Genomic DNA, 23177 nt, shown 5'->3' on the forward strand with positions numbered 1-23177 from the left:
ACCCAGTTTCGTTGAGAGCTATTCTGGAACATACCTACATACATCTATAATCTCGGTTATTTTTACATTTATTTTTATCCCTTCTGAACTTCCAATACTTATTGCGGGGAAGTATGACTTAACCATCCAAAGTGTCACAGTTCAACACAGCGACCTCGTAGATGATGCATTCGACATTAATACAAGTCATTTTCGTTTGTTCTTTAAATTTCACCACCTCCCAACAGTATTATTTTTTCAGATAGGAAGTCTATGTGTGCCAGAAGACACACACATACATCCGTAATTTTGGTCACTTTTAACGTTTTATTTCCCATCCCTTCTCATCTTCACGCCGATGGGGGTTGAACATGGACTTCAACGATTCTTCTCAGCCACCCCAAAAACTATGGATTCGACACCATTTTCTATTATTTTTACATCTCAGCCCCTCCCACCACATTCCTAGCGGTGCTGTGTTTATCATACCTCCACGCAGTTTGTCACCTGATAGTAAGTCATAAGTGTATCAAGTTTGGTTGAAATCACTCGCACAGTCCAGTCCAACACTAACATCGGTCGTTTTTGGTCATAATTCCATTTAGCCCCCTTCCGTACGGCTTCTAGGGGTGTCTTGCCACCCACAGTATTTTTTTCCAAACAGCAGATAATATTAGTAAGCAATTTTAGTCGACAGCTATGCTGGAACATGTACGAAAACATCCATTATCTCTGTCATTTTGGGCATTTTATTTTCTTCACCCCTTCTCACGCCCTTGCCGATTAGGGCTCAACTTGGACTTAAACGACATCCGGAGTGTCACTATTCATTTCAGCGATCCAGAAAAGTATGGACTCGACACTATTTTCGATAATTTTTATATTCCACCCCCCTCACCCCTACCCCTACCCCCACGCGGTTGTCTCCTAATAGTAAGTCATAAGTGTACCAAGTTTGGTTCAAATCGCCCCAGTAATCCTGAAAACTATGGATTCTGCACTACTATTGATCTTTTAATTTATGTTTTTATTTCAGACCTTCCCCTAAAGTTTCTAGGGGTGTCCTGACCTCACAGCATTTTTCACACATAGTAAGTAATATTTGCGCCAAATTTAGTTGACAGCTATGCTAAAAAATACACCCAAATACATCCATAATCTCGGTCTCTTTGTGGTCATTTTATTTTTCACGCTTCCTCACCCCTTATGCCAAGGGGACTGAACTTTGACTTTAAAAATCCGGAGTGTTATTATTCATCTCAGCGACCACGAAAACGGTGGATTCGACACTATTTCCTATATTTTACATCTCACTCCCCACTCATCCCCTAACCCCCTACGCCAACGGGTAATGAACTTGGACTTATAAAGAATCCGGAGTGCCACTATTCTCTCAATGACCCGAAAACTATGGACGCGACACTATTTTCGATTATTTTTATATCTCACTCCCCCTCACCCCCACTCATCTGGACTTTAAAAATCCAGAGTGTCACGATTCATCTGAGCGACCCCGAAATCTACGGATTCGTCACTATTTCCGATTATTCTTATATCTCACCCCCTCGCCCCCACCCCAAAGGGTGATGAACTTGGACTTTTAAAAAATCCGGAATGTCGCTATTCATCACAGCGACGCCGAAAACTGTGGATTCAACACTATTTTCGATAATTTTAATATCTCACTCCCCACTCGTCTCTCACCCCATAGGAGGCTGAACTTGTACTTAAAAAATCCGGAGTGCCACTATTCATCTCAGCGACCCGAAAAGTACGGTTCGATACTATTTCAGATTATTTTTATACCTCACCCCCTCCCTTAAGGGTGCTTGTGGTGTCTTACCCCTAAGAGGTTTGTCTTATGATACTAAGTCATAAGTGTACCAAGTTTGGTTGAAATTACTCCAATGGTTTAGGAGGAGATGCAATACATAATATAGACCTATAGATAGATTACACTGACTCGGCTTTGCTCGTTGGGAACCGCCAGTTTCTCTTCGTTAGGAGTGGGTGATAACTTGTGACATTCGACTGTTGATATTCTATATTTTTCACAGTTTCTTAAATATTTTACACATGTAACACACAGCTTACATTCTTTAAACTGGACAGACCTATCAAAGTTCGTCCTGTGTCGTGAAAGTACATCTCGATCACGGCATGTTGGACTGCTATTTCCAAATAACAGGCACAAGAATGAACCTCCTATCAAGAAAGTTACTTTACAAAACATGGCGACGTGTTCCCATCCTCCTGTATAGAGCGTTTATTACCTGACTTCCATGATATAGCGTAAGCTGCTGTCGCCTTGCGACAATCTGTCCATCAAGTCGATCCAATCTTGGTGCGGCTTTGCAATTAAATAAAATTACCTGAAATTGCTCATCATAAAAAACTACCCATCGGATTTCGTTCAAAACACTTCATCAACCCTCTCAGAATTAATAAGAATAAACTGTGAAATTTTCAGCAAAACCGGTCCAGTAGTTTTTGAGTCTATTAATCTCAACATACCAGCATCCAATTATATACTGTATATATTATGCCATATTACTTAACAAGGAGACCTTGCCAGCATGCCTCCACTGATTTGAACTTTTTTCTATATACTACCGGTTCCACGAATCATTGCCGGTGGAGACCTGTGGAAACATCTTGATTACTTGAACTACTTTTGCTAGGGGGGAGGTTCTACGCTGCACGATCGCATTACTAAGGCAATTTGGTGGAGGATTTGCCGACTTAGAAGCTGTAAAGGGAGGCTCCACAGCATCCCGGTTTTACGAACTGTATCGGAGTTTTTGATGCTCTCTCACACAACCAACAAATTCACGCCACTTATCGCGTGCATTTTGTTAACAAGAAATCTTTCAGATAAAAATGTACAGTACGATTGTTAAATGATGTGAGCGATCTGGAGCACCTCTGGATACGACTCAGTGTGCTTTACTTAACGCTGTCAGTAATGGGTAATCTTTTAATTCACTGTGTAGTGAACGATAGAGGAAATCCCCTCGCAGAGGCATTTCGAGGGTCGTTACACATTCCGAAAGCAGGGAAGTAATTTACAATGCGCTAAAAGTTTGTGAAGAATGGAAGGGGGAGGAGAAGAAGAAGAATTGTATTATCCCTGTCAATAAAGGAAGTGCATGGGCAGCGAAAGCTATGGGTAAGATTGAGAGGACTAACCGAAATATTACCGGAGAGTGTGACAAGGCCGAAAAGATTGGAACACAAACTGAAAGACCGGAGAAGTCACGATCACGTGCCAAAAATATCCATACCGAGCTCGATAGCTGCAGTCGCTTAAGTGCGGCCAGTATCCAGTAATCGGGAGATAGTAGGTTCGAACCCCCCTGTCGGCAGCCGTGAAAATGGTTTTCCGTGGTTTCCCATTTTCACACCAGGCAAATGCTGGGGCTGTACCTTAATTACGGACACGGTCGCTTCCTTCCCACTCCTAGCCCTTCCCTGTCCCATCGTCGCCATAAGACCTATCTGCGTCGGTGCGACGTAAAGCAACTAGCAAAAAAAAAAAAAAAAAAAAAAAAAAAAATTCCATCTTTATGAATTTGACAAGTCAGTGGTTTGTAGCTTATTTGTTGGATTTTTTTAAAGAGAAAATAAATTCTAAAAGTTCAGAAATTACTTAATGTAGTGAAGGAGAAAATAAATTTCCCTGGAATGAAAGAGAGAGTTTGGGAATATTAAAGGAAATCAGACAGTGCCATTGCTGATTATATTTTGAACATACCTTGCGAGTTGGCCATGCGGTTAAGGTCACGCAGCTATGAGTTTCGAACCCCACTGTCAGCAACCCTGAAGATGCTTTTCCGTGGTTTCCCATTGTCACGCCAGGCAAATGCAGGGGTTGTACCCTAATTAAGCTCACGGCCGTTTCCTTCGCACTCCCAATCTTCTCCTATACCAACGTCGCCACAAGACCTATATGTGTCGGTGGGACGTAAAGCAAATTTTAAAAAAAAGCAAAGGAAAGAAAAGACCTACCTGTGTCTGTGCAACATAAATCAAATTGAATATATTTTGAAAATTATGTAAAACTAGACCTACACGTCCGACTCCTTGGCTGAATGGTCAGCGCTGAGGCCTTCGGTTCAGACGGTCCCGGGCTCGGGGATTTTATTCGCGTCTGATTAGTTCTTCTGGCTCGGAGACTGGGTGTATGTGCTTGCCCCAGCACTTTCCTCTTCATATTCAGACAACACACCACACTAGGAACCGCCAAGGCAACACGAAATAGTGATTACATCCCACAGAAAACCATCTTCAGGACTGCCGATTGTGGGATTCGAACCCACTAGCTCCCGAATGCAAGTCACAGCTGCGTGATCCTAACTGCATGGCCAGTCGCTCGGTTGAAACACAAGCGTAAAGAAAAAATATATGAGGATTATTAAATGCAATTGCATTTCACTTTTATTCTCTAATGAAGTTCAGTTGCATACAATATCAGACTGTATCAAAATCTATTTTATTTTAAGCCGAAGCACTGTGGGTGTATTTCTTATAAATATCGTCCCAGAAGTCCATGCGATTCTTCATGATATTTCTGTCCATTCGTAGTTCCTTGTCGATGATGAGATAGGCAGGGTTGGAAGGTGTGTATGGTTCCCAATTTATAGGAAGAAGTTCTGTTTCCTCCGGAGTAGGCTCCCTGAAAACATATTATTACTGTACTCGACCTGTAGTAAAACAAGAAAATGTTTATGGGGCCTATCATTTATTTTCTCTGAGGGTAGCAATACAAAAAAAGGCCTTTTTAATGTTTATATTTTTCACTGGAAAGATGATCGTCGTTCAGGTGTGAATCATTAGTATTGCGGTGATTTATACCTCCATAACAAAAATTGTTATATTGTTTATGTGCTTCGAGGAAATCTGCTCTCAATACTCACTCAGTAAGTGACGATTTGCAAAGATAAACTACTACTAGAATAATGATATATTTCGAATGGAGATTTCTGTACTAGTTAATGATTCATTTTAAAATAGAAACTAGCAGTTTCCCGCTGGTTCCGCCCGCAATGTACAAAGTATGGTGTTGTTCATTACTACCCTCATGGATGTATTTGCAAAGTTTCGAGTTAAGGAAATAAAGCACACGATCTGCTGTGATAATAGAATGTAATATTTCAATAAAACACTTGAAAATACATCACACAAATAAATTGAATTAAACGTTCCTTGGAACAACACTTCGCGTCGAACTGTTAAAAAGTCCTTCAAAGATCTTCGCCATGGAGACAAATGTACTCATAAATTTTCTCAGAATCTACCAATTTAAGTAGTTATTACCTAGCGCTTGATCCACTGAGTGTTTTAAGTCCAAAAAGAACTGCGTACCTCAATTAGAACCAAAGATATGATTGCTTCCAAGAGACAAAAATTTGCAAAAATGAAATAATTTGAGGAAGGTGGAAGTTAAGTGATTTATAGTACCTGATGAGAAATCTGTGCATGAATACCTTTCAGTTTAAAAAAATGAAGGAAATCTACCGGATAGAATGACCGTACTGACTGACTTTAGTTTTCACACATTTTTTAAATATATAGATAATTCATTGGTCTACTTATTTTAAATATTATTATACAGGGTCTATCAAAAATATACCGACAAAAAATCAGGGATTCTCTTCGTGTTATGTTACGAACCATGGCGCAATCGGATTTGCGGAGAATATGTTTCTTTTCAAGAAAATAAGGTCACTTTATAACCTCGGGAACGCGATTCAAAATGACGAACTTGCCTTGTTTGCTATGCCAGAGCACAAGCTGCTGCCGTGTTTCAGGGAAGAGAAGGGAAGGGGGGGGGGGGGGGGGAAGTGGTGTGCATGCTGGAGACAGAGGTAATGCTCCGCGCGTATGCACAAGTTCCCTCGTTCTACTCGTACAGGGTTGTCCTTGTCTCTCAGAGGCAATATCCACGGTTCGTTTATTAATCAGCCGTAATTACAGACACACAGTACGAGAACACACTGTAATAAAGACACAATTGGCAGCAAGGAATGCACCAGGTCGTTTCTCCTCTCGTCTATTGGTCGCAGTAACGTTCTTTATTATTTAACATGCTCCAAGATGCAACGCTGTCACCCCACAATTGTGTATTCCTTCACTCACAATATTGTAAACGGAATGAAATACTGAACGAAGGAAACAATACGCCCGATGTTCAATAAGCCTCCGTCTTACTTCAATACACTGAACGAAGGAAACAATACGCCCGATGTTCAATAAGACTCCGTCCTACTTCAATGCACTGAACGAAGGAAATAATACGCCCGATGTTCAATAAGTCTCCGTCTTACTTCAATGCACTGAACGAAGGAAACAATACGCCCGATGTTCAATAAGCCTCCGTCCTACTTCAATGCACTGAGCGAAGGAAACAATACGCCCGATGTTCAATAAGCCTCCGTCCTACTTCAATGCACTGAGCGAAGGAAACAATACGCCCGATGTTCAATAAGCCTCCGTCCTACTTCAATGCACTGAGCGAAGGAAACAATACGCCCGATGTTCAATAAGCCTCCGTCCTACTTCAATGCACTGAACGAAGGAAACAATACGCCCGATGTTCAATAAGCCTCCGTCCTACTTCAATGCACTGAATGAAGGAAACAATACGCCCGATGTTCAATAAGCCTCCGTCCTACTTCAATGCACTGAATGAAGGAAACAATACGCCCGATGTTCAATAAGCCTCCGTCCTACTTCAATGCACTGAACGAAGGAAACAATACGCCCGATGTTCAATAAGCTTCCGTCCTACTTCAATGCACTGAGCGAAGGAAACAATACAACCGATGTTCAATAATCCTCCGTCCTACTTCAATGCACTGAACGAAGGAAACAATACAACCGATGTTCAATAAGCTTCCGTCCTATTTCGTTGCACAGTTTACAGCAGTGTAGTAGTGACCTTTGGACTCTGTTCAGGATGTGCGGTGTGTCGCTAACGATCTGGAAAGCTGCCGGTATTCTTGGTACAAGTTCATCTTCCCTTTCTATGGCATTCGAATAGTAGTCAATTTGTGCACTGCCTACCGGACCTGCAAACCGACTATGCGAAACGAACGAGAAACTCTATCTCCCACTTCCCCTCCTCTGACGCACAGCAACAGGCAGCGGCTGGCTCTCTTGCACAGAAAATACGGCAAGTTTGTCGATTTGAACTGAGCGCCCGAAAGTAAAAAGTAACCTGATTTCCCCGGAAAAAAGAATTCTCCCCAATCCGATTGCACCATCGTTCTTACCATAATACGAAGAGCATCCATGATTTATTTGTCGGCATAGTTCTAATACACGCTGTAGACTAAATTCTATATATTTGAACTCTGGGGAAGAGAGTTTTCTTCTGAAATCTTACTGTATTTTGTCTAAAATTCAGGGCAGCGATAAGTTACCGCACTATGGAGCGGATGTCGGGGGACAGGTTGCTCGCAATCCATCGCTAGACTCACCGGTAAGCTGTAGCAGCGCGGGCGGGACTAAACTATTAGTTAACCCTAGAACTGCTGCAGGTTTATCTGTCAAATGCTGCAGTTTTTTCCTCAATGTACACCACGAAAATAAAATCATGCCCGTATTCACATATTAGTCCCAATAAACCCATATTATTCACCAATAGAAAGCTGAAAAACTTATCTACGTGAATATGACAGAAGTAATAAAAATATTGTCACGATTTCTAACTATCGTAAAATACAATTAATTTTTTGAACAACGGGAATTGTTGGAATATTTTGCTCTAAAAATAATTTCTGATAGATAATTCATTCTTAAAACATGATATCCTGAAACAACCAATTATGTTCTTACATATTCCCCCCACAATTCTTCATTTTTTTCTTTTCGAATGCTAAGTAAGACGCAATTTTTTTTCTCGGAACGGATTTTGAGTTCTTTCCACGAATTTCGAACTCCCAGCTAATCCTAGTTTTCTTAGGTCAGTTTCTTTCTTTCCTGTGTTGTGATCGAAGTCTTTATAATAGTCTACACAAATATCAACAGTCCATACTTATCCCTTCACTGGCTTCTTCAAATATTGACGTACTGCTAATAATAACATCAGTCCGGTTATCGGAAATTCCCATTGCTTCCGAGGCACCTTGTACTTCGCTGTCACTTTCACTACTTTCAGGAATAATTTCCTCTTCTAGGGTTAAGAGCTAATAGTGAATTATACTTTTCATTAAAGCAGCTGTTGAAAACGATTCCCATCGTTTTCGCAAGAAGCGTTGCATCGGTGTAAAAAATTCTCAAATATTTGTATCTTCTGAAATTTCAAGTAGCAGTCGTATGAGTACATTCTTCAGGGCTTCAGAAGTGCGTGGATTGTTCTTGTACACTTCATGTTTTAAAATTCTCCACAAATAAAAATCGCAGACACTTCAGTCGGGCGAACGAGGGGGACAAAGTCCACGACCAATTACTCGTTCATTGAACATCTGTTCCATTGTCCAATACGTCATTCTAATAGCTACGGTAACACACACAAAAAAAAAAATCAACAGCAAGTGTAGGAATGAAATATTAATAATATGCGCCCAACAAGAACTCCACGCGCTCATTTCGTACGCTTACCGCTAACCATGCTCACTGCGCAGCCTGATCGCGAATTCTATCCCCGCCACTCGGGAGCAAGGCAACAATGTCCCCAGTCCTCCAGCGGCGCAGGACCCGCTAAAGTGCTGATAACTTTTCGTTGCCTCTTCCTGTAGCTCCTCATAAGTTTCTGGTTATTCTAAACGAAATTTAGCTCAATTATTTTCATTCTTCCACTTTCCAGCCTTTCAGTACGTTTACTGCGATTTGGCATTTAGCATAGCAGGACTTCAGCAGGCCTGAAGTCCGCATTTTTCATCTTATGTTACAATAGCTTGCAACAGCAAAACTTCAGAAGGAAAGTAGCTTTCCCAGAGCTCCATCCTATAGAAAATCTTTGAGTTGTATAACAGTGCGTTGACTTTTTGCTTCGAACCCCTACAACCCACATTACGAACAGCTTTTTAGGAAGAATTTGTTACCATACATTCAGAAATGTTCAAACACCTGATGGCAAGCCTTCCGGTTAGAGTTACTGCTGTCCCAAAGGCAAGTTTAAATCGCCCTTATACACATTATATCCCAGGTTTCTCCAGGTGTTTTGACAATGGTTGAAATAGGCTAACAAATTGTTAACAAAGTTATTGGACTATCATGGAAAGTAAACATTAAGAACAGTTGTCTTTTGGCCCATTCAGAGAAACTCAACAACTGCGTGATAGAGAGGGTGGGCTAAATAAAACTGGTCCAGAAAATAGATACAATAGGACTGACACGGGGTTGGCCCTTGTTAATGAACATCACAGAAGATGCTGGAAATGGCCTCATCTGTAGAAATGGAAAACTGAGGATCCAAAAGTCCTGATTCCACTTCAGTCAGAAACCACCGGCAGAACTCAACACGCGAAGGTTCGTCTGGACGCTTTAACACATGCACAACAGTAAATTTGTAAGAATACAGATGCAGGTCCTTTATGATAATGTTTCGACATGAAGATCTCTTAATTCCCACTTGTACAGATAAGCGGCGATGAGATTTGGTCGGACTTCGTTCCAAACTTTCCTTGATTCAAGGAATGTTTTCTGGTGTTCGAACTCTTTTCGGATAGTAACGGTTTTCATTCGCTACAGAGTCCATTTCACGCCATTTTGCCACTAAGTTTTGCATTGCAGACTTTACTGGACGTTTTTCCAAAAACATTTCCAGTCTTAAACTCTTGCGCAAACAGTTTCGCACAGGTTTTCCACGAGTCGTGCTTCTCATAACACTCGACAATGAACATGCACTGTTTTATCGTGAGCGCCATTTTGTGTTGTATTTCACTGGTCACTAAACGAAGAGTGGAAATGTCAAACGTTCTAAGTGCCAGTTTAAAAAAAGAAGTTTTATTTCACAAGTAGGCTACGTTCTATGTGCCCAGGAGCAGATACCTAGCCGGGTTCCAAGAGCCAATACACGGAGTAAGTAGTTCAAAGAATATGTAACAGATAGCGCTGTTCTAGGAGCCATGCTGTGCTGCCATCTCTTGTTCCAAGTGCCATGCTCCTTTTTACGAGTGTTTTGTTCTGTGTGTTGAGAGCGGGAAATTGTACGTAGTTAGAAAGTGCCTTAATAAATGGAATAAAACATTGTTTATAATGGAAGGAGAAAAGTTGAGATCGGGAAAGGTAAAACATAACTGGAGAAGAGAACAAACGAAGAAACGAATATCGGGAAAATGTTATGAGAATAGAAATACAAAGGCTGTTTGTTGTTCCAAATAAACAATTGCCCACGAATGAGGTATCAACTATAGAGGACAATAATGAAAATGTTGTGTTATTTCAATTGAAATGGATATCAAGAATAAACTTTGAATTCTCTGATCAATATTTTATGTATTATCTGTCCTAGCGTACTTTTTAATGCTACTTCTACAATAAAGGATATTTATGTGCATATTGTTTTAGGTGTCCTGTAGGTGCGGTTACAAGTGTGCAGATGTACATTTTCAATGGAAGCTGAAACTTTACAATGATTATCATGGATTAAAGAGTGAAAGCAAACAAGAAACGTACTTGTTAGGTTTAATGCAGATCACTGTCAGTTGTCAGGAGAGAATGTGAAGATTGATGGACATTTTTTCTTAAATAAAATACATTTTTTGTACTTTTCTCCTTAATAAGGTGCAGTATTTTGTGTATACCTAATACAATTGTATATGTTCCTGCAAATAATTTATGTTATTGCTATTATTATATCCTTCTAAACCCTTAAATAAAGTGTAACAACAGGTTGAATGGCACTTGTAACTGACTCTATCATCATATGGCACATAGAACGTTCTTTTTGTTATTCCTTTGTTTCCCCTAAACCATTGTATTTTTGGCTAAGTTTTCTAATACAAAAGATTTCTGTAGTAGGAACCTGCCTGCATACATCTTTTTGATGTAATAAATTACATCCAAACAGAGATAGACAGATTTTTCCTTCTCCTGTAAAATTTAGAAAATGGCGAACGTTTGACATTTTCAGTCTTCAAACATGTCCGCTCCTCTCACTCACTCACTCACTCACTCACTCACACGTAATGACAAAGCAACGTACTCAGGAGATCCGAACTCGCAGAAATGTGACAACAATCGGTTGGTGCATCGAAATCACGGTTTCCAGCATTTCCTCTGACGGGCAGTTCATTAACAAGGATCAATCCCACATCAGTCTTATAAATATTTTACGGCCAGTTTTATTTTGCCCATCCTGTATTATTACTGCACCGGGAGGTACACCTCAACCCCGCACGTTTAAAAGAAGCGCCTTAAGGAACACTATTTATTGAACCAAACGTGAAACTTCTAATGCATACAATTGGGACATTGATCAGAAGATGTCACTACTGAATAGCTGAGCAATTTGTTATTTTAAAGTTTCCTAAACTGACTGGAGTTCCTTTTCTGTTTTGGTGTACAGCAATAAGTTTAAACATTTCTCCAGAGATGTCTCTGCTATAAAAACTGTGGTCATGCACTCTGGTGCAAGGTGGAATAATTAATGATTTGAAGAAGTTTTGTGTGTATAGGTTTTCGCAACTAAATTGACTTGCATTTATTTTGGTACTTCATGGTTTGCAACACTTCCTTCTTTTCCCGCCAGCTTTTGAGTCTGGCCAATCACAAATTTACTGTAATTATTTTTCAGCCTATCAGAGGCTTCTTGTAGCATTTTGGGTGAGCCAATACAAATGAGAGGGTGTGTCCGGATTTAGTACAGAGCCTTCTCGAACCCTCCTCTCGGGTATATAAGCTGCGGCTTTTTCAAGCTACCTTGTCTTATTGATCGTCGAATTTCTGAGTGTGTGTGTTAAGACAGGAGACGGGGTGCCTCATTCTTCGGCAGGCCCAGGTAATGGTACCAGTTTTCTATCTCTGTAGCTATCTCCGCAAACTTACCCCCGGGAAAGGTCGTAATCTTTAACTATGCAGCTATCTGTTTTCTAAAATGCAAACTTTCTTCTTGCTGATGTAAAAATTCATAAAGACTTAAACTGTAAATCGGGGATAGAGAGTGCGTTACCCTCTCGACTTCCCCTTCAATTTATCTTGAGGTGACTACGATTTTGTAACTGTTTATCTTTCTGTAAAGAATTCATTAACGTGTTCTTCTAGTCACGTCAGTAGCTTGGGATTACAATACAATACAATGGATTTATTTTGTCTGGCAAGATTAAGGCCATTAGGCCCTCTCTTCCATCTAACCAGAAAATACAGTATCTACATGTGCAAAATTGAAATAAATACACTTACAATTGAAACATCTTGCAACTACTAAACAATAGAATATTATGATAAAAATAAAACATAAAAATAGAAAAAAATAGGAGAATGATGATGATGATGATGATGATGATGATGATGATGATGATCTAGGGCCAGTAATATTAACCTGTTCTTCTTGTTTACGAAGGTCCAGTAGTACGGGTACTAGATACCCCTGTGTAAAGGTATTGTAAGTTGTATGTTTTGCCTAGAGAGGCCGAGTAATGTAATTCTAACCTTTATGTAAACTTATGCCTTTGTTGGCAGGACCTAGTGTTTACATTGCACTATGTCTTCTGGTATAGGCTAGAGGAATGTTGTTACTTTCATGGATCTGTCTCTGTCCTATCCTTGGCTTTGACAATATGAAAGTGACTGAGGTATGAGCGATGCTGGTAATGCCAATCCCTATGCGGCCAGTCCCTGCTATGAATGGTGTGAAAATGTTGCTCATAGGGTCGGCTGGTGCATGCATTTCAGTGGGCTTGGCAGACTGATATGTAATAGCAACTCTGACTCGGTGAGGAAAGCAACGAGAAACAACCTCACTCCTCATTTCCCTAGTACGCCTCTTCAGTGATGCATAGGCATCTAGCTAATGGCAGAGCTGTTGAGGATCCCACCAGCGGAATCGCTGACGGATTGAACATACATACATACATTATGTAAACTTAAAAGTAGAGCTTGTAAGCTCTTTCGTTGTTATGTAAGAGATCAAAAAGGACCAGCATCTGTATCCTTAAAAATTTACTGCTGTGCTTGCGTTAAAGCGTCCAGACGAGCCTTCACGTGTTGAGTTCTGCCGGTGGTTTCCGAGACAAGTGGAGTCAGGACTTTGGGATCCTCAGTCTTCCATTTCTTTAAATGAGGCCATTTCCAGCATCTTCTGTGAGGATCTTTAACAAGGGCCAATCCCGCGTCAGTCCTATTGTAGATATTTTCCGGGTCAGTTTTATTTCCTCCACCCGGTATATCACACAGTTGTTAAGTTCCTCTAAGTGGGCTAAGAGACTACTGTGGTTAATGTTTACTTTCCTTGACAGTCCAATAACCTTGTTAATGTAAATAATTTGTTATACTATTTCAGCCATTGTCAACACACCTGGAGGAACTTGGGATGCAATATGTGTACGGGTGATTTAAACTTGAGAGTCATTGCCTTTGGGACAGCACTAATTCTAGTCGGAAAGCTTGCCATCAGGTGTTTGAACATTTCTGAATGTATGGTAACAAATTCTTCCTAAAAAACTGTTCGTAATGTGGGTTGTGGTGGTTCGAAGCAAAAAGTCAACGCAAATGTTGCGTTTAATTAGATAAGGAGAGAAATCTCCCAAGACATAACGCACTGTTATACAACTCAAAGATTTTCTATAGGATGGAGCTCTGGGAAATCTACTTTCCTTCTGAAGTCTTACTGTTGCAAGCTATTGTAACTGTTACCGTATTTTTGTGGTAGGTAGAGGTGAAAGAAGGTGCGGGGGTGAACGGGTCTCAAACTACGAAATTAAAGTTAATGTAAAATTTAACCAGGTTATATTTTCTTTTCAAAATTCAGAAATAACACGAATGGCAGGTACAGAGTAGCAAGGCAACAAAAGAGCAACAACAGTATTTAAGGCTTTGGGCTTCGAGCCCCGAACTCACAATTCTTGAGCAGTTAGCCCAAGCTTACATGTACATAAGGTTTAACAAAGGGGCAGAAAACCCCAATCATGCCCAGGAGTACTTGCTCCAAATTACACAGTAAGACCTCCTAGAGGCACGCAGAAACAAATTTCAAAAGAGCGATCCGCTCTTAAAGTTTTAAGCCTACCGAAAGGCCACACCTAACTCGACCTTCAAGCTGTCCTCTAAGGACGTAAACACAGGGGTAAAATACCCAACCTACTGAGGCCTATTAAGCGAGAAAAGGATAATTACATGGCCTCTAAAATACCAATGTGAGAGGAGGCGAACTGCACTCCTAATACATTTTGTTTTAAAACCTAATCTGGCGCTAGGCCACAAATGCAAGGGCTAATCCCATACTAACGAGGTGACTTTAGAAGGAAACAATTTACATTACGTTGAAGAAGAATTGGTTGTGAAAGGTAAGTTCACCTCAAAACATTATGAGTGGGAGCTCGAGAGGGTTAAGCACTCTCTATCCCAATATGTAACTTAAAAGAGAATAGAAACCAAGAGTCTTTACATTTTAGGGAAAAGTTACATGGTGGAGAAGCTTCGGACCCGTCCCGAGAGTTAAACTGCTGAGCTAGCAAGAAAAAAAGTTATTATACGGCCATTACTGGTTGTTGAACTGCTGTCCGAAGAAAGAGGCGCTTCCCGCCCCCTGCTATGTACTTTACACACTGGGAGATGGTACAGAAGTGGCGCAGAGACCCTAAAATCAGCAGTTTATATACTCTCGCGGAAAGTTCGAGGCGTTTCAGGAAAGAAAACACCCGCCCACAATCATTTATTGGTTAGGGTTAAGCAGCATATCCAGTTTGAAGAAGAAACCCCTTATTGGTCATAAATTAATTAAAGAAATTCTGGATTGGCTAAATTCAAAACAAGGGGAAAGAAAGGGGTATACAGCCAACTTAAACAATACCAGAAAGAAATTTAACAAGAAACAAACTTTTGAAATAAAAATTTCTCCAAAAAAAACATTCTTTACCTTGCACTAGGGTGCACTATAGTAGTTCTTCAGTAGTGTCCTCTAGAAGAGAAAGTTCACACTTCTTACTACACGCAAAACAAAAATACGTCGAAAACGACCCAGTTCAGAAACTTCAAAATTTCCAAGTAGTGACATCTTCTGGGTAACTTGAAAATTAATACATTAGATAAAGTTCGGACTTCCTCCAGCAGAGGATTTTCAACTGGCGCAAAGTTTGAATTAGCGGCGTGGAGGTGTACCGCCCGGTACAGTAACATAAGATGAAAAATGCGGACTTCAGGCCTTCTGAAGGCCTGCTATAGTAAATGCCAAATCGCAGTAAACGTACTTAAAGGCTGGAATGTGGATGGTGGTAAATAATTGAGCTAAATTTCTTTCGAAAAATTTTCCAAGGGATAGTTTTAACTCTTTCAATCTCACTATTCGGAAGTCAACATACACTTTCCGCTGTCCCAACCACGAGTTAACTCGGATTTTCGAGTTTTGATCTCTCTCTGTCCCGAGTTTAGAATGACACTCAAGTTCTATTGCTCAGCACGAGGTTGTATTATTTGACAGTGTCCTGTGAAGACGACAGTCAAACGAAGGATTTGATTACTGTTCTGAGTATGTTTTCAGATATCTATATGATATTTCCGTACTTACCCAGTCTTTGCGAAATTTGTCCACATAGTAACCATCCTGTTCACCGTCTCCATCTCGGGCGATGATTGCGGATACTGCTGGTAGGGAAGCAGTTTAATGTACCATAAATAACCAAGCTCTTCTGCGTGACATACACCTGTACAGAAGTTACCGACACTGAGAATGTGCTTCAAATATATTGCAGATAGAACCGTAATCTAAATTTTACTATATTGCCTAGCAGATCAGCGAGGCTCCAACAAGAAGTTTTCAGAGAAACCTATATCATTTCTTAACTAAGATATGTTTGGTGAAGATAGAAAAAGACTCCTCTCACCTGACCACAATCTGTATTCACTTACATAGATAAAAAAAAAGTTATATGTTGCCTCATGGCAACGCTATGCAGTAAAGGGTTAAAGTTTAAGATAAATCGTCGTATATGACCGAAGCATTGACAATAATGGATGGTGATGGTGATTACTGTTTTAAGAGGAAGTACAACTAGGCAACCATCCTCTATATAACACTAATCAGAGGAAAAAATGGAAGGGGTGCGACACTTCGAAGAATGAAGATATCGGCCAAAGAAAGACAAGGGCCACGAAGGGCGTGAAAATGAAAGACTCCCTATGCTTCGGAAACCTAATAGCGTCGGGGTCGGAAAAGAACAAGAATTGACCGAGAGAGGTTGATAGGATAGATGAAAGCGAGGAGCCTAGCAAAAGTAAGTGGAAGCAATTCGAGAACTCAGCTAAGGGCCCCGTGGTCGCTAACCCGCGCTCCAAAGCTCAGAGCCCCTGGGGACCCTTTTAGTCGCCTCTTATGGTAGGCAAGGGATACCGTGGGTGTTATTCTACCGCCCCCACCCACAGGGGGGTGATAATAATGGGGACAGAATTAAATTGTTTACGTATTACAACGAAAAATAAGTAAAAGAAAATTACTCATGCTATGAATTGCTTTGAGGTAGTTTTCAAGAAAACTCTGCACCACCGATGAAGGCTCTGTATCGAAGTTGGAGATCGACAATTCGAACTTCTTTTGAAATATAATGCACGTTGTAATACTTTTGTTAGGTTCATGGAGGTTTATTCACAGAGTGTAGAACACACACGAATTGCCATATCCGAAGCCTTGTCAAAAGTCGACGTCCCACAGTGCCCAATGCATCCATGTTTGAATATTGATCCTCTCTTGAAAAATGATCAATTTGTTGTTCCGTACATCCAAAGCATTGTCGCATTCATTCTGAGTCACCTTGTATACTTGACTTTTGTCATACATTGCTTATAATAGTATAATCCTAAAGGAATGTACGTCGTAAAATTAGTTTATGATGGTTTCTTTTATCAAGTGTCAATAAGGTAAAGATGTAAAATCAATCCTTATACAGTACTGTGCAGCTATAAATGTTTATCTTTTATCCTATGAACCATGGATGTGTTCTTGCTCGCAAGTACTTCTACAATCTCACATGCACGTTCTCACTACGGGTTACTGGACTCCCTCACCTCTCACCATAACATTATTATATTCGTCATTCTCTGTCCATTAACCAGAGGTTCATAATTAGTGAGCCACAAGCACAGAGTCTGCAATGCGTCTCTACCTTAAAAGACAGTACGCGTTAAATGGGGACCACTGGATTTTAACTCGTTCTAATAGTTCAATTTCGTTGAGATTTTCGTCCTCAGTTACACTGTTTGTTTCTCGCCAATCACGGATATTTTCTTTGATGCTTATGTTGGTGGAGCGTTGTGCATAATAATCAGTTCATTTGTTGCTCATCTTGGTAAAAGTATATTTTCAGCCCAACTTTTAAAATGTTCAATATTCATTTCATTACGATAACCGCCACTTTTTAATTTCCCCTTGAATGTTAGCAAGGCACCGGGTGTAAATTCATATCTACCAGCAGTATCGGCAATATAAAATCTTTGATCTGAGCTGTTATTCCTCCGCACATCAAATCCGTCATCGTTTGCCATTAATGACATTAAGGAGACTATAATGAGAATGAATCCATGTTTATCTAAATACGTAACTAGTTTAGGATTTTCAGATTCCCTGTTCTGTTTCAGGGTCCGTAAGTATCTGGCAGGATAAGAAACGATGTCGTCCCGCTCCATTAACACATGCTTGGTGTTGATGCATTTCTTAAATTGTAATCCCGCGGATTTTACTAATTTTCTCAATGTTTCTGTATCTCCTGTATAATTCAAGGCGTTCTTGGCTGATAAATTCTCAGAGTAGGAACTTCTTTTTAACAGTGTAAAATGAATAATCATATTTCTTAATGTAGAGGGTGAAAGTTGTTCGGCGATATTTTTAAAGAGGATTTTTTTCCTTGTCTGGAGCTGAAAATTTGAAGCCAGTAGGTTCTGCTATTACAATGCCTTCTCTGGTCTGATATATTGTTCTTTGAGAAGCACCAGTAGCGATTGCATTCCTCCTTGTAGCATTAGCGATTTGTGCTATTGAATGCCCTGCATTCTTCTCTTCGTTACAATGCTTTATTAGATTCCTAATAATTCGCCACCCTTCGCTGTGAATAGTTTTCTTAAAAGACAGTGTACCGCTGGTATGAACGAAGAGAAACAACTCTGAACAACCACAGCACCCATGTAGAGCAACTTAGAGCACTATGGTTAACAGATGACTTTACACCATTCACAAGCTGTCAAACAGATGGGATAGCAATAACTGTTTCTTCGGCACAGGAAGCCAGGCGTATGGGAGGACGGGAGGGGACGTCGAAGGTCTAGTTTTTTTTTGTTTTTTTTTTTTTTGCTAGGGGCTTTACGTCGCACCGACACAGATAGGTCTTATGGCGACGATGGGATAGGAAAGGCCTAGGAGTTGGAAGGAAGCGGCCGTGGCCTTAATTAAGGTACAGCCCCAGCATTTGCCTGGTGTGAAAATGGGAAACCACGGAAAACCATTTTCAGGGCTGCCGATAGTGGGATTCGAACCTACTATCTCCCGGATGCAAGCTCACAGCAAGGTCTAGGTTTGCTTCGCGTTATTTCCGCTTGCAGAGTTAAGTTGACCAGGTAGGTACATCTACTAATGTTATTAGTCAGTTCTCAACTAAATCTTTGCAGTGTTCATGGTTCTTCTGCTTCTTAGATCTATTAAAGTTCTACTTCTTGGACTCCGCAGTCAACGTTTCGTACACAGACACAAATTAAATTGTGTAAAATGAATAATCATATTTCTTAATGTAGAGGGTATTATTTTATCAGATCTAACTTTCCCTTCTCAGTATTAAAAGTAATGAAAGTTATTCATTCCATGTATTCTTAATAACTTACCTTTTAGATCAGGTACGCCTACCGCACGTTTCAACGAAATATTGCCGTTAAATGTCATCAAGTATAGATACTGGGGCTGTTTTGAGTAATTTGCTTGTAGATTAAGGCTCTTCCGTAGAGGTATCAAGAACTCTGTGTCTGTTGTCATCTGTAAGAAGAAAAAAATTATGAAGTACAGTGTATGACTTCGAGTCAATTTTCTCAGAAAATCAGAACTGGAATATCAAATGCAAATATATCGACATCTTGGTGGAATGGCCAGCGAAGTAATCTTCGGTTTGGTGGGTCCCACTTTCGATTCCTGGCCTGACCAAGGATTTTAATCGAGTGTGGTAAATTCCTATGGTTCAGGGATTGCTTGTTTGTGTTTATACACATCTCTTCATTTACATACAACTCCAAAACACACTGGTAATTACTTCTTTAATACAGATGACGTCTGGGCATAAAAGTGTGCCCATGCGATACAGATCGTACTTGTGACCGTACTACGGTATAGATAGATCGGTGAAGGAAGGAAGGAAGGAAGGAAGGAAGGAAGGAAGGAAGGAAGGAAGGAAGGAAGGAAGGAAGGAGTCTTCCCATATCTGCATGTGGATATGAAAGGTGGATCATGAGATGAACCGATTTTTTTTTGCTAGATGCTTTACGTCGCACCGACACAGATAGGTCTTATGGCGATGATGGGACAGGAAAGGGCTAGGAGTGGGAAGGAAGCGGCCGTGGCCTTAATTAAGGTACAGCCCCAGCATTTGCCTGGTGTGAAAATGGGAAACCACGGAAAACCATCTTCAGGGCTGCCGACAGTGGGGTTCGAACCTACTATCTCCCGAATACTGGATACTGGCCGCACTTAAGCGACTGCAGCTATCGAGCTCGGTGGACCGATTTTGAAATGTATTTCACCAATTGAAAGATAATATCATTCCGGGTAACATAAACCAAACCCCATGGCGCAATAGCCCCGAATGACAATGGCCTACCAAGCGGCCGCTGCTCAGCACGAAGACCTGCAGATTACGAGGTGTCGTGTGGTCAGCACGACGAATCCTCTCAGTCGTTATCGTTGGTTTCTAGACCGAGGCCTCCATCTCACCATCAGATGGCTCCTCAATTATAATCAAATAGGCTGAGTGGACCTCGAACCAGCCCTCAGATGCAGGTTAAAATCATGACCTGACCGGGAATCGAACCTGGGATCTCTGGATAAGAGGCAAGTAGGCCTACGCTACACCTGCACAGCGAGGCCGGCTCCGGGTAACAAAGGCTTTGTATCATCCCGGAATATCAAAGGGTTCCCTTGAGAACAGAGCTCGATAGCTGCAGTCGCTTAAGTGCGGTCAGTATCCAGTATTCGGGAGACAGTGGGCTCGAACCCCACTGTAAGCAGCCCTGAAGATGGTTTTTCATGGTTTCCTATTTTTACACCAGGAAAATGCTGGGGCTGTACCTTAATTAAGGCCACGGCCGCTTCCTTCCCACTCCTAGCCCTTCCCTGTGCCATTGTCGCCATAAGACCTTTCTGTGTCGGTGCGACGTAAAGCAACTTGTTGAAAAAAAGATCCCTTGAGAACTGTGACTGAAGGAAAAATGGCAGCAATAATCAGTCTAAAACTTTGAATGTTTGTCTGTCTGTGTTTTTTCATGCAGGCCTAAATCTACTTGACTGATGGAGCTCAAATTGGCAAGCTTATAGCTGATACCTTTGATTAAGACATAGGTTATTTACGAGTACAATCACGCTTTTAAGTGGGCCATGTAGTGAAAGAAAATGTGATGCAAGTCAGACGAAAACGTACGCTTGGGAAACTTAACATTGAAAAGGCACCTTCAACGTTTAGCTCAAACGCCAGTCTGCAGAATGGCGACATGCAGGATCACCACGATGGCGTCCGGCTTCATGGCTAAACGATTAGCATGCTGGCCATTGGTCACAGGGTCCCGGGTTCGATTCCTAGTAGGGTAGGGAATTTTTACCATTATTGGTTAATTCCACTGGCAACGGGGCTGGGTGTATGTGTCGTCTTCATCATGATTTCATTCTCATCACGACGTGCGGGTCGCCTACAGGCGTCAATTCAAAAGACCTGCACTTGGCAAGCTGAACTTGTGCTCGGACACTCCCGGCACTAAAAGCCATGCGGCTTGCCCCGTGAAGCTGATGGTCATTGCGACTTACGATGTTAGAAGCGTGATTGCGTGTCACTTCGTTCCACATAGTACAACAGTGACAGGAACGTAGTGCAGAACCTTCCTACAGAGACAGTTACGTCGTGCAATTGAAGAGAAACACCCGGAACTTCTCAACAATGCCATCCTTCTCCATGACAACGACAGACCGCATACAGCAGAGGCTGTCCGGAAGCAACTTCATCAGTGGTAGCGGAAAGTACTCAAACACCCGCCATACTTACCGGATCTGTCCCCGTGCGATGTTGACCTAATCTCTAAAGTGAAAGACGGTTTGGGACACGAGAGGGCATTACTAACACAGTAACATTGCTAACACTGCAAAATTTACAAATGCTGAGATGACTGATATCCGAGGTCTTCCGCGTCCTTCGCAACGTAATTTGGAAAATCTAGGGGATTAATTTCAGGGTTTGCCGTAAAGGTCACTGTACTCTCTGAGAATAAACATCATGCAACACGAGGATTTCATGGCTGACACTTTCTTCGTTTTATATCCTACACCTTGTAAATCTAAAGGTAAAAGAGCAAAGTCATCTCCGTACAGGCCATGAAGGCCCTTGGAGGGTCGGAAGGGAAAGGCTTCCACTATCCGCAAACTCGGCACTTGTGGGACAGAGTGATTAGCTCTACGCCCGGCCGCCTTTGCCTGAGTGAACCTCAGGGCCATATGCACCTCCGGAAGTGGAAATCTCATTTCTTAAAGTTTACGATTTCCTGACGGGGATTCGAACCCACGTCCTTCCGGGCGAATCAAGCACGCCCTTACTGCCTCGGCCAGGCAGCCCTACCTTGTAAATCTACTCGGCATTATCAATACATTCCACAATACCCTATGCTCCCTACTCCCAATTGTATTTTTCCATTTGTTTGGCAGATTCCGCATTCGTGAGGAAAGAATAGTTGCCATTACTCTTATGCCTCCAACACATTCACTATGTTTACTAGCTAGAGAAGTTGAAATGGGCGTAGGACGAAAGCTCAGTGCGAATGGAAGGGGTATGTTTGTCTGTCCCCTCCGATTCGATCATAACAACCGTGATATTTCTGGCAAGTTTAACGTAAAGCATTCGGCAATGAGTGACGTAGTTGCGAAATGGAAACGTCTGTGGGTTATAAAAGCCTCGCCTCGGCCAGTGAAGCCAAAATAGGGTAATTAACAGATAGGGACCGTCAGTGCCTTCGACGTGCAGTGAAGTCAAGCCGGCAAGCTTCGTTAGAGACTGTGGCTACGGACTTCTTATCATCATCTGAAAATTATGCCAGTACTCAAAACATTCATCGGAATGTGTTTCTAATTGGCTTCCTCATAAAATGCGTCGTGCAAAACACATCCCCTGTCGACTTTAGGAAGAGCATTTACGTGCAGTGCCCAAACACCTGCACGTTGTGGTAGTGTATGGACCTGGCGAATACCAGGCGAAAATTATTTACCAGAGTGATTTTTTTTCACTGTGAAGTTTGGTGCTAGAGAAATTATAGTATTGGTCTGGATTTTATTGTTTTCTCTTAGTTCGCTGGTTTTAGTTCCTTGAACCATGCGTTCCGTAGCCCACGAGACAATATTGGGCAATCCTATGTTACCCAGCCCTTGGCAACTATTTCGAACTAGCGCTCTTCATTTTCAACATCACAATGCACACATTCATAAAACGAAGGCCATAACCTAGAGGTTTTTCGAAATGGAAATGAATATAATCGAATTGTCGGCCCAAAGGTCTGATCTAAACTCAAGCATCTCTGGGATGAGTTACAGCGCCGGTTGACAGCCAGACCAGACGACACTGTTCGCATGTTGAAGGAGGAATGGAAGAAAATAACTGCATACTTAATGGGAAGTCTTCCGAGAAGGGTAGAGACTGTGGCAGCAATGACAGGTAGACCTGTCATAATGATCACGTTGAACCAGTACGTAACCTACAGGTGTCCAGTCATTAATGTCAATATACACTAGTATATATCAGGATTTTTTAAGTAGGAAGGAAGGAAGGAAGGAAGGAAGGAAGGAAGGAAGGAAGGAAGGAAGGAAGGAAGGAAAGGAA

The 23177-nt window shown here is 41.4% G+C and overlaps 2 protein-coding genes across 4 annotated transcripts in view; one reads left to right on the forward strand and one right to left on the reverse strand.

Annotated features, from left to right (window-relative positions):
* LOC136877310 (juvenile hormone esterase) overlaps nt 1-10675 on the forward strand; it is a 129978-nt gene extending 119303 nt beyond the window's left edge. The window contains exon 11 of the mRNA XM_067151244.2: nt 10495-10675. The gene's annotated coding sequence lies outside the window, so the exon portion shown is untranslated. The remainder of the gene's footprint in view (nt 1-10494) is intronic.
* Nucleotides 4422-23177, reverse strand: part of LOC136877313 (bile salt-activated lipase) — a 325663-nt gene continuing 306907 nt past the window's right edge. For all 3 annotated transcript variants that reach the window (XM_067151247.2, XM_067151248.2, XM_068228608.1), the window contains 3 exons: nt 18946-19093; nt 15650-15785; nt 4422-4654 (listed from right to left, as the gene is read on the reverse strand). In XM_067151247.2, the coding sequence (XP_067007348.2) occupies nt 4477-4654; nt 15650-15785; nt 18946-19093 (462 nt within the window). In that variant the 3' untranslated portion in view covers nt 4422-4476. The remainder of the gene's footprint in view (nt 4655-15649; nt 15786-18945; nt 19094-23177) is intronic.

Source organism: Anabrus simplex, chromosome 7, assembly GCF_040414725.1.
Source record: "Anabrus simplex isolate iqAnaSimp1 chromosome 7, ASM4041472v1, whole genome shotgun sequence".
NCBI lineage: Eukaryota > Metazoa > Arthropoda > Insecta > Orthoptera > Tettigoniidae > Anabrus > Anabrus simplex.